A 12,005-nucleotide genomic window follows, 5' to 3' on the forward strand; every position below is an offset into this window, starting at 1 on the left:
AATTGAAAAACATTTGCACATTGAGTCACTAAATAGGGAAGCTAACTATTTTTGAGGTCAAATGGTCAAAGGTCAACTCAAGGTCAGCCTTCCAAAATCATCATTTTTCATCTGAAAAATCGTCACTTTTCTTCCTATTGACCCGAGTTTTGATCAAGATTGTCAATTTTAATCTTGATGAAATGGACAATTTGCTGTATCAATGGAATTTTTTTCTTGGGGGGGGGGGGGGAGGGGGCGGATTTGGCAATTATCGTGCTCTGCATGACGTCTTCTTGTTTGTATGTCAGTCTCCTGCAGGTCACAATTTTAAACCGATCTTTACAAAACTTCACCAAACGATGGAGTTGATCATAAGGAAGAAGCCTATTGATTTTGAGGTCAAAAGGTCAACATAGGCCAAATTTCAAAAATCCTCAGTTTTCATCCGATTGACTTGAAAATTGAACAACATTTGCACATTGAGTCACTAAATAGGGAAGCTAACTATTTTTGAGGTCAAAAGGCCAAAGGTCAACTCAAGGTCAGCCTTCCAAAATCATCATTTTTCATCTGAAAAATCGTCACTTTTCTTCCTATTGACCCGAGTTTTGATCAAGATTGTCAATTTTAATCTTGATGAAATGGACAATTTGCTGTATCAATGGAATTTTTTTCTTGGGGGGGGGGGGGAGGGGGCGGATTTTGCAAGTATCGTGCTCCGCATGACGTCTTCTTGTTTGTATGTCAGTCTCCTACAGGTCACAATTTCAAACCGATCTTTACAAAACTTCACCAAACGATGGAGTTGATCATAAGGAAAAAGTCTATTGATTTTGAGGTCAAAAGGTCAATGAAATGGAAAGGCATAGGCCACATGGCATAGGCCAAAGGTCAACAACTTAGGTGAAGTTTCTAGAGTCCTCAATTTACATCCGATTGACTTGAAATTTAAGCAGGATTTGCATTTCAGGTCACTTAATTCAACCACCAATTATTTTTGATGTCAAGATAGGCCAAAGGTCAGAAACTTATTTTCGGGATTTATATCGTGCTATGTCTGTGAACAGGATATCTCAAAGAGTGGTGTAAGAATTCAGACGAAACTTAGTGGAGAGGTGGGTACGTGACGCAGACAAAATTATTAGATTTTAGTGAAGGTCCGGATCTGGATCCGAGAATTTTAAAGTAATTCTTCACCATTGCGAGATAGGGCAATAAATTCTATACAACTCGATATCTCAAAAAGTTTGAGACGGATTCGGATGAAACTTGGTAGACAGGTTGGTTGTGTGACAAGTAAGAAGTGATTCAATTTTGGTGAAGATCCGAATCCGGATATGATCATTTTTATTTTTTCAAGTGCTTCTTCATCATTGAGTGATAGGGCCAAAACGATATGTAGCATGATATTTCAAAAAGTTGTGGATGACTTGTGCCAAAACTTGGTGGATGAGATTGGTAAGTGACAAGAACAAGCAGATTATATTTTGGTTTATGTCAGATCCAGAACTGACCTATTAGTGGGATACCAAACGTAAACTGCTCAGCCTGGCAGAGGTACGTGCTCTATGCTGAGTGCTGTTTCAATCAAGTCTGTTTCTGGTGTATGTTCACCCTCCATCCCCTCCTTTACCTCAAAAAGGCTGCACAGCACTGCCCTTAAAACGCTGAATGCCTCAACTCTGTGTTTGCTTCAAATATTGCGTCCCAAGCCCATCACTTTCTGTACCCACCTTACCCAGTCATACGCAGCTGCTCCTGGACTCTGTGTCCTTCTCTCCCGACAAGGTGGAGAAGTTTCTGTCAAACCTCAACTCTCGTACTGTAACCGGACCACATGGCATCAGCTCACGTGTCCTAAAAACCTGAGCTGCTGCTCTATCACACCCTCTCTTTCTCTTCACCCTCTCTTTTGTTCAAGGTCATCTGCCATCTTCTTGGAAATCAGCCAACATAACAGCTTTACACAAAAAAGGTGCAAAAAACAGATCCTTGCAACTACAGACCAATAAGCCTGCTCCCAATAATCAGCAAGGTTATGGAATCCATTATAGCTTCTGACAACAAATCCTCCCTCTTCTCCAATTGCTTGATCTCAGATTGTCAATTTCAATTCAGACCAGGCCAGTCTACTCTGGACATGCTTCTGCTTGCCCAACATTGGATGGAGGTCCTCAATGCCAGACATATCAGAGCAGTCTCCCTAAACATACCTCGAGCTTTCCATATGGTCTGGCACCCCGCACTGCTCATCAAACCCTCTTCTTATGGTATCCAAGGCAATTGTTATTGAATCATTGGTATTTCCTACGATGAAGCTGATTCTGAGGGCCTTTCACTCTCTCACCGCAGGCAGGTTGGTGGTCTTTCTGTCTTCTACAGACTCCTCTCTGGTCTTGCACCCCCAGTCCGTGCTGTCCGGCTTCCTTCTTCGGACTACAGTGCAGTAAGTGGTCTTTCTTTTGATTAGCCCTTACACAAGCCTCAACTGAGTATACAAAAAAAAAAATCCAATCATGGCTCACATGGCTCAAGGACTTTCTCTCCTGTCAAAGTCAACGCCTGTCTCATAATGGAATTCTTTAATCTCCTCTTTGTCCAGGCTGGAGTTCATTAAGGCAGTGTTCTTGGCCCTGTGCTCTTTCTAATCTTTTTCAATGATCTCTCCGACTCTCTGAAAATCCTCTCTATCTCTTTGCTGATGACTCCACTCTCAGCTGCACCATTTCTCATCCCTCAGATCGGCAGTCTGCAGCCTCTTCACGCTCTACAGACCTGGATAAAATTACAAACTGGTTAAACACGTGAAACATGTCTTTCAATCCTGACATATCTCACAATCTCACTATGTCTCTCCAAAAAGACCGTATGGAAAACCTGACCCCTGTAGGAGCCCACACAAGCCCCTGCCCCTGTAGGACCCCACACCTGCCCCTGTAGGAGCCCACACAGGCCCCTGACCCCTGTAGGACCCCACACAAGCCCCTGACCCCTTTTACATACATCCCTGACCCCTGTAAGACGTTTCAGCCACACCGGGAATCTCCTCATAGTAATAGGTCTTCACACGAAGTTGAAGCCTCATCAATTAATAACGGTTTACACATACTTTTTCCACATCATCTTTCTTTTTAAAAACACTCCTGCATGCAAAGCGCTAAATAAGAGATTGATTGGTCGATAATCTAAATTCTAATGTCCAACTTCACCCTCATTTATTTAGTCTCATTTATTTAGTCAATAACTTCAGATGGAGATGATTGATGCCCACCTGAGGCAGTAAATCCCGAGATGCACATTGCTCTGTTATCTTACCGTTATGTTGTCTTGCAGCTGCCTGAGGCTGAACGGAGGGAGAATGGGGACCGGGAAGAGTGTATGCAAAGGGATTGGGATAAGGCGTCGTCGGCTGGGAAACATTTCCAATTGTTCCTTGGACAGACAGCCAAGAGCCCAGGCCAACAGGGTTTTGTACCCAGGGCCAGGGCCATGCCTGAATGTAGCAGTGACCCAACCAAACCCGCAACGCTTTAGCATACTGGCTAACTGAGACAACAGCCTGAACAGCGTCCAAAGGCCTTTCTGAGGCAGCTTGATTCACCACACCAACGACCATCATAACGACGACTTGTGTTTTGCTTCCGGTCCAAGAGGAATATCTTTAATTTGGAGAGTGTGTTACAGCTCATTGCAGGATAATATTGCAAGCTTAGTAACGTTAAAGCTTACAATTCTTCTTCGTTTATTTCAAACAATGGCTAAAAATAAAGACAACAACGAACAAAAGGAATTTAATTATACACCGCCTAGTGTAGTCTCAACTTCTTTACATCAACAACCTTTGTGATTGTTGACAATATGAAAACACTATTTCCATATAACCCAAACCGATATTAATAATGAAAAATAACTGATATACTACAAACCTAGGTGCTTTTTACACACGTTTGTCTATTACGTTATCTCGTCCGTCGTCAATGTCGAACGTCAACGTCAGCAATGAAACGCGTACAAAATATGTAAAATGACTTTGGCAAAGTAAAAAATTAAATTGTTCAAAAAGAAAGACGATTTTATAAACCGCTTCTTAAACTGCAGCCTTTTACAACAGTAGGCTATTGTCAACTGCTTCATTCATATATATATATATATGTATGTATGTGGCGGACACGAAAGCCCATTGGCATGGTGACATCATTCCGCGCACCAAGTGGGCGGCGGCCACGCCCAAGAGAGAGGCGTGGCCTCAAGATATACACGGGGCGCGCAGCCCGGAGCAGCTCAGTGCTGCAGTTTGAGTACTTTCAATAAAGACTCTTTTATGAACCGCGTTGTCCGCTTGCTCCTTGCGTAAGCATTAGCGCGCGCAGCATCGCGCTTCATATGGTGACCTCGACGTTGGATCTGCCGTAGCGATCCTTCCGAACACGACGCCATTGCAATGGCAAACAACAACGCAATGTCGATTAAACTTCCCGAATTTTGGGAGGCCCAGGCCGAAGTCTGGTTCGTCCAAGCCGAAGCCCAATTTCAGCTTCACCGGCGACGACATGCGCTATTGCCACGTCGTCGCCTCCCTCGGGCCCGGCACGGCCGCTCGAGTTGTGTCCGTCCTTCGCCACCCACCGGACGGCCACAAGTACGAGGCACTCAAGCGGCTACTCCTAGCCACGTTCGGCCTCACGGACGACGCACGGGCAGACCGCCTCCTGGATCTCCCCGAGCTCGGCGACACGCGCCCGTCAGTCCGAATGGACCATATGCTGTCACTGTTGGGCGACGAAGCCCCCGGTTCTCTATTCCGGGCGCTTTTCCGTCGCCAACTTCCAGCGCAGGTTCGCCTCGCGTTGGCCGGGACCGTGCTAACGGAACCCCGAGCATTGGCAGCCGAGGCGGACAGGTACTTCGCGGCTTCGGATACGCGGGCGAGAGTCGGTGCGGCCGTCACGGACCTCGAGGCTGATGCTGCTGATGATGCTGATCCACAGCATCAGCTTATACAGCATACGCAGTATACGCACCTCGTGACCACCGCCACGCCCCGCCCACCGCCGCGGCGAAAACTGCCACCGCGGGTAAAACCGCCAACTCCACCGGCCTGGCGGAGCCAGCCGCACTCCTCCAGCTCCACCACCTGGTGCTGGTTCCATGCCAAGTTCGGCCACGAGGCTCGGCAGTGTCATCCGCCATGCTCCTTCAACAGGTCGGAAAACGCCCGGGCCGGCGCTCAAGAGTGGCGATGAGCGCCGGCCGTTCGAGCAGCCTGCTGTTCATAACGGACACCTTATCCGGGCGCCATTACCTTTGCGACATGGGAGCGCAGGTGAGTGTCGTTCCCGCCGGTACGTCAGACAAGCACGCCGCGGGCGGGAGCCCTGCGCTGCTTGTCGCGAACGGGACGCCCATCCGTACGTACGGAAAACGCTGCCTCTCTCTGCGGTTCGGAGGGCAGGTTTTCCGATGGACGTTCGTCACCGCCGACGTGCCCATGGCACTGCTTGGCACGGACTTCCTGTGCGCCAATGGGCTCCTGGTCGATGTAAAGCGCAGACGTCTTGTCCAGGCCGAGACGTTCAGCTCGCTCGCTTGTGCGCTGCCCAGCTCGTCGAGCAGCTCAACGAGCGGCTCGCCGAGCGGCTTGCCAAGCGGCTTGCCGAACGGTTCGGTTCCGGCCACGTTGATCTGTACGCTTCCGGCAGCGGACGAATTCACCCGCCTCCTCGCTGGCTTCCCGGCCCTCACGCGGCCCACCTTCTCGGCGGGGGCCGTCAAGCACGGGGTGGCCCACCACATCCCCACCGTCGGGCCACCGGTCTACGCCCGGGCACGCCGCCTCGAGCCGACGAAGCTGGCGGTGGCAAAAGCGGCGTTCGCTACCCTGGAGCGACTCGGCATCGTTCGGCGCTCGGAGAGTGCTTGGGCGTCGCCGCTGCACATCGTGCCGAAGCCCGGCGGGGGATGGCGACCGTGCGGGGACTATGGCCGTCTCAATGATGCCACCACTCCCGACCGCTACCCCGTCCCCCACATTCAGGACTTTTCCGCCCATTTGGCGGGCATGTCCTTCTTCTCGAAGGTGGACCTCATACGCGGCTACCATCAGGTCCCCGTCAGGCCGGAGGACGTCCCGAAGATGGCGGTCATCACGCCATTCGGACTCTTCGAGTTCCTGCGGATGCCCTTCGGTCTGAAGAATGCGGCTCAGGCGTTCCAGCGACTGATGGACAGCGTCCTGCGTGGCTTAGATTTTGTCTACATCTACCTGGACGATATCCTCGTCGCCAGCGCCTCCCGCGAAGAGCACCTACGCCACCTCCGCACGCTCTTCGAACGCCTGGGCCAGCATGGCTTGATTGTGAACCCCGCAAAGTGCCGGTTCGGCGTCGCCGTAATCGATTTTTTGGGGCACCGTGTCACCAGGCACGGAGCCGTCCCCCTGCCGGCCAAAGTGGAGGCGGTGAAGGGGTTTCCGCGCCCCCGCACGATCAGAGGGCTGCAGGAGTTCCTGGGCATGGTGAACTTTTACCATCGGTTCCTGCCCCGTATCGCCCAGCTCCTGCGCCCCCTGCACGAAGCTCTCCGAGGTAAGCCGGGCAAAGGCGACGTTACCTGGACCGAGCAGATGGACACGGCGTTCACGGGCGCGAAGCTCGCCTTGGCTAATGCCACCATGCTCGCGCACCCGGCGCCCGATGCACCGATCGCCCTCACCATTGACGCCTCGGACTACGCGGTAGGCGCGGTGCACGAGCAATGGGTGCGTGGAGCTTGGCAACCGCTGGCGTTCTTTAGCCGGCAGCTTCGCCCGCCCGAACGCCGTTACAGTACCTTCGACCGCGAGTTGCTCGGGCTTCACTTGGCGGTCAGGCACTTCCGCCATCTGCTCGAGGGCCGTGCGTTCACGGCCTTCGTCGACCACAAGCCGCTGATCTTCGCGATGGGCAAGGTCACCGAGCCGTGGTCGGCCCGGCAGCAGCGTCACCTCTCGGCCATGTCCGAGTACACGACGGACATCCGGCACATAGCGGGGAAGGACAAGCCGGTGGCGGATTGCCTTTCCCGGGCCGTCGCCCACGCAGTCCACCTCGGCATCGACTATGCCCGGATGGCAGCGGACCAGGCCGCTGACCCCGATGTCCAGGCCTTGCGGACCGCCGTCAAGGGCCTCCGCGTCACCAAGGTGCTGTTCGACGGTGTGGGTGCGGCCCTCTTGTGCGACGTCTCCCTCGGGCGGCCTCGTCCCATCGTGCCCATGGGCTGGCATTGCCAGGTGTTTGACGCCATCCACGGCCTGTCCCACCTGGGCGCAAGGGCCTCCCAAAGGTTGATCGCCGACAAGTTCGTCTGGCATGGCCTCCGGAAGGCCGTCCGCGGCTGGGCCAGGATGTGCCTCGCGTGCCAGCACGCCAAGGTGCACCGGCACACCCAGGCCCCGTTGGCCCCGTTCACGGTGCCGGAACGCCGGTTTGACCACGTCCACGTGGACCTGGTGGGACCTCTGCCTCCCTCGCGGGGTTTCACCCACGTCCTCACCATGGTGGACCGCACCACCCGGTGGCCGGAGGCCGTGCCCTTGGCGTCGACGACGGCGGCGGACGTCGCGCAGGCTTTCATCGCCACCTGGGTCGCCCGGTTCGGCACCCCCTCAGACATCTCGTCCGACCGCGGCCCCCATTTCACCTCGAAGCTCTGTGGGGCGGTCGCGCAGGGGCTCGGGGTCCGGCTGCACTGAAGCACGGCCTACCACCCCCAGGCTAACGGCCTGTGTGAGCGATTTCACCGCTCATTGAAGGCCGCGCTCCGGGCCACCCTCCGCGACGGCGCCTGGGTCGACAGGCTCCCCTGGGTCCTGCTGAGCCTCCGGACGGCGCCCAAGGAGGACCTGCGCGCATCCGCGGCGGAGTTGGTCTTCGGGCAACCGCTGCGGGTGCCGGGCGAGTTCCTCCCCGACTCCACGGCACCATGGTCCGCGGCACAGCAGTGCTCCGCTCTGCAAGAGACCGCCCAGAGGTTCGCCCCGGTGCCAACGGCATGCCACGGGCACCCACCGATGCACGTCGCCCCGGAGCTTCGCACGGCGGAGTACGTCTTCGTCCGCCACGATGCCCACCGGACACCACTGCGGCCCACGTACGACGGGCCTTTCCGCGTGCTGGAGACCGGGGCGAAGCACTTCACCCTGGACATCGGCGGTACTCCTGACCGCGTTTCTGTAGAACGCCTCAAGCCGGCCCACCTCGACGTGGACCATCCACCGCCAGTGGCCTGACCCCCGCGTCGGGGCCGCCCCCCTGCGGGCGGACCCCCGGCACCACCCAGCCCCGCCGCCACGCCGCCCCCCGGTCCTGCACCCATCCCAGGGGCAGCCAGAGGCATCCCACCTGGCATCCCTGCACCCCGGACGCCGCCGATCGCCAGGGGGCGCTTCGGCCGGGTCATCCGTTTGCCCCGCAAACTGGCCCTCCAGGTGCGCGGGAATTCTGGGGGGGCGCGTGTGGCGGACACGAAAGCCCACTGGCGTGGTGACATCATTCCGCGCACCAAGTGGGCGGCGGCCACGCCCGAGAGAGAGGCGTGGCCTCAAGATATACACGGGGCGCGCAGCCCGGAGCAGCTCAGTGCTGCAGTTTGAGTACTTTCAATAAAGACTCTTTTATGAACCGCGTTGTCCGCTTGCTCCTTGCGTAAGCATTAGCGCGCGCAGCATCGCGCTTCATATATATATATATATATATATATATATATATACATATATATATTATCTATATAAAACACAGTTTGTGTGTGTGTGTGTGTGTGTGTGTGTGTGTGTGTGTGTGTGTGTGTGTGTGTGTGTGTGTGTGTGTGTGTGTGTGTGTGTAATATTACCGATAGACTCCTAAACGGAGAGGCTCACGTACCTGATATTTGGCACAGACATGGCCATTGAGCCTGGTAAGAACATGGCCGACCTAAAAATTGATTTCATAATATTTTTTAACCATATGTTTGCCTCAGCGCATTTCAGCGAGGAATATTATGCACGGAATCTGACCGGTCGCAGAGCAGCGCGCTGATTCGCTCAGAGCGATCACGTGATGTTCCTTGCCGCCATTAACTCAGTTACGCGTTCGCACGTATTTCAGAGCGAAAAGCAATTGCCTTTTTTCACATTTCAGCGACGAACATTGCCATTCACACCACATAGGTTTTTTCCCTTTCATCTTTAGACCCATATTTTTTGCCATAACGTAGCGCATTATGGCTCTCTCGAGCTCGAGTTAGCCAAGTTAGCCAATCAATGGCCATGTCTGTGCCAAATATCAAGTACGTGAGCCTCTCCGTTTAGGAGTCTATCGGTAACATTACACACACACACACACACACACACACACACACACACACACACACACACACACACACACACACACACACACACACACACATACACACACACACACACAAACTGTGTTTTATATATATATATATATATATATATATATATATATATATATATATATATATATATATATATATATATATATATATATATATATATAATAATAAAAATATACACGCCAGCAAAAGTATCCGGCTTTGAATAAATCGCTTCCTGACGGGAATATGATTATGATACACGGTACGTACGCAATCTGTGTCCATCATCTCGACTTCCAGAGGGAATTTTAAAAATTAATCACAGGTGCAGTGGACGCTGATGCAGTGGAGTGACTCCCGATCCCATGGAAGTTACATTCACAAACTGCTTACGAAGTACCAGGCTGTGCTTCTGCAATTTAATAAACCATTGTCGGAGCTGTGCTCCAACGTAAATCGGAAGAATGGACGCGACAAAAAGCTGGAATTCGTCCGAGTTTCTTTATTGTGTCAAATCAACTCGGGTACTCTGAAAAGCCCGTTTATCGGGCAGCAATATATATACACATTATCCCGGAGCGTTTGCCTGGGAAAGGCGAGACCGGGCGTGCCCGGGCGTCCTGGACGAGCCCTGGAAAGGCGAGGCTGGGCGTGCCCGGGCGTCCTAGGCGAACCCTGGAAAGGCGAGTCTGGACATGCCCGGGCGTCCTGGACGAGGCCTGGCAAGTCGAGAGCGGGCATGCCCTGGCATCCTGGACGAGCCCTGGAAAGGCGAGGCTGGGCGTGCCCGGGCGTCCTGGGCGAGCCCGGCATGGTGATCGCTCCGCGTCCTCGGTAGGTGCAAGGCGATTGTGTATACCCAGCGGTAGCCGCTACACACGTCCCCCCAGAATCGACTTGCACCAGCAGGGTCAATTTAAGGGGGGTCCTGATGACCCGGCCGAAGCGACCCCTGGCGGGTCGTGGGGGGGGGGGGGGTCCGGTGTGGTGGTGGGCGGTCGAGTGGGGGGCACCGTGGATGGGGGGCGGCCTCGCCGCGGTGGAAGGGCCAACTGTGGCGGTTGGTCGATGTCCACGTGCGCCGTCTTGAGGCGGTCCACCGCAATCCGGTCCGACCTGCCACCGATGTCGATGACGAACGACTTGTCGTCCCGTCGCAGGACCCGGAAGGGCCCATCGTACGGCGGCCGGAGTGGCCCCCAATGTGCGTCATGACGCACAAAAACGTACTCCACTGTGCGAAGCGCTGGGGGGACGTAGGACTGGGGGTCACCGTGGTGGGACGTTGGCACGGGGGAAAACCGTCGGGCGGTCTCCTGGAGGTCCGAGCGCTGGTGAGCTGCGGACCAGGGACTGGTAGCGTCGGGCACGAATTCGCCCGGGACGCGTAGCGCCTGGCCATAGACAAGCTCAGCGGTGGACGCCCGGAGGTCCTCCTTGGGGGCCGTGCGGACCCCCAAAAGGACCCACGGCAGCCGGTCGGCCCAACCGCCGTCCTGAAGGCCGGCCATGAGCGCGGCCTTCATGGAGCGGTGGAACCGCTTGCACAACCCGTTGGCTTGGGGGTGGTAGGCCGTAGTATGGTGGAGCTTGACCCCCAGGTTGCGGGCGACCGCGCCCCACAGCTCGGAGGTGAACTGCGGTCCGCGGTCCGACGAGATGTCCGCCGGTGCGCCGAAGCGGGCGACCCAGGGGGCGATGAAATCCTGCGCCACGTCGGCGGTGGTGGTGGAGATGAGGGGAACGGCCTCCGGCCACCTGGTGGTCCTGTCCACCATGGTGAGCAGGTGTGTGAAACCCCGTGATGGGGGGAGGGGGCCCACCAGGTCCACGTTGACGTGGTCGAAACGTCGTTCGGGCACGGTGAAAGGTGCCAGCGGGGCCTGGGTGTGTCGCTGGACCTTGGCCTGTTGGCAGGCTGTGCAGGTGCTGGTCCAATCGCGGACGTCCCGTCGAAGGCCGTGCCAGACGAATCGCGCCGACACCAGCTTCTGGGAAGCTTTCCGTCCCGGGTGGGAAAGGCCGTGGAGGGAGGAGAAGATGCGGCGTTGCCAGGTAACGGGCACGATGGGGCGAGGCTGGCCTTGGGAGACGTCGCAGAGCAGGACAGTGTCCGCGAAGGGGATGACGGCCAGGCGGAGGCCCGTGTCCGCCGCCCGGAGGGCTTGCACCGTGGTGTCGGTGGTTTGGTCAGCCGCCAAAAGCGCGAAGTCCACGCCGAGGTGGACCGCGTTCGCGCTGGCCCGAGAAAGACAGTCGGCCACGGCGTTGTCTTTGCCGGCGACGTGCCGGATGTCCGTGGTAAACTCCGACATGGCGGAGAGGTGGCGCTGTTGGCGGGCCGACCACGACTCCGTGACCTTGGCCATTGCGTAAACCAACGGCTTGTGATCGACGAACACCGTGAAAGGTCGGCCCTCCAGGAGGTGGCGGAAATGGCGAAGGGCCAGGTGTAGACCGAGGAGCTCACGGTCAAACGTGCTATATTTGAGCTCGTTCGGCCGGAGTTGCCGGCTGAAAAAAGCGAGTGGCTGAAAACCCCGTTCACCCATTGCTCATGTACGGCGCCCACCGCGTAGTCGGAGGCATCCGTGGTGAGGGCGATGGGAGCGTTGAGCACCGGGTGAGCGAGCAGTGTTGCGTCGGCGAGGGCCCGCTTTGAGTTT

General features: G+C 55.4%; 1 protein-coding gene across 1 annotated transcript in view; it reads right to left on the reverse strand.

Annotated features, from left to right (window-relative positions):
• The window catches only part of LOC137421783 (protein FAM8A1), a 28,554-nt gene extending 24,925 nt beyond the window's left edge, over positions 1–3,629 (reverse strand). Inside the window, exon 1 of the mRNA XM_068108179.2 lies at positions 3,298–3,629. Coding sequence (XP_067964280.2) covers positions 3,298–3,601 — 304 coding nt within the window. The 5' untranslated portion in view covers positions 3,602–3,629. The remainder of the gene's footprint in view (positions 1–3,297) is intronic.
• Positions 3,630–12,005: the final 8,376 nt, after the last annotated feature.

Source organism: Myxine glutinosa, chromosome 2, assembly GCF_964187855.1.
Source record: "Myxine glutinosa chromosome 2, kmMyxGlut1.1, whole genome shotgun sequence".
Classification (NCBI taxonomy): domain Eukaryota; kingdom Metazoa; phylum Chordata; class Myxini; order Myxiniformes; family Myxinidae; genus Myxine; species Myxine glutinosa.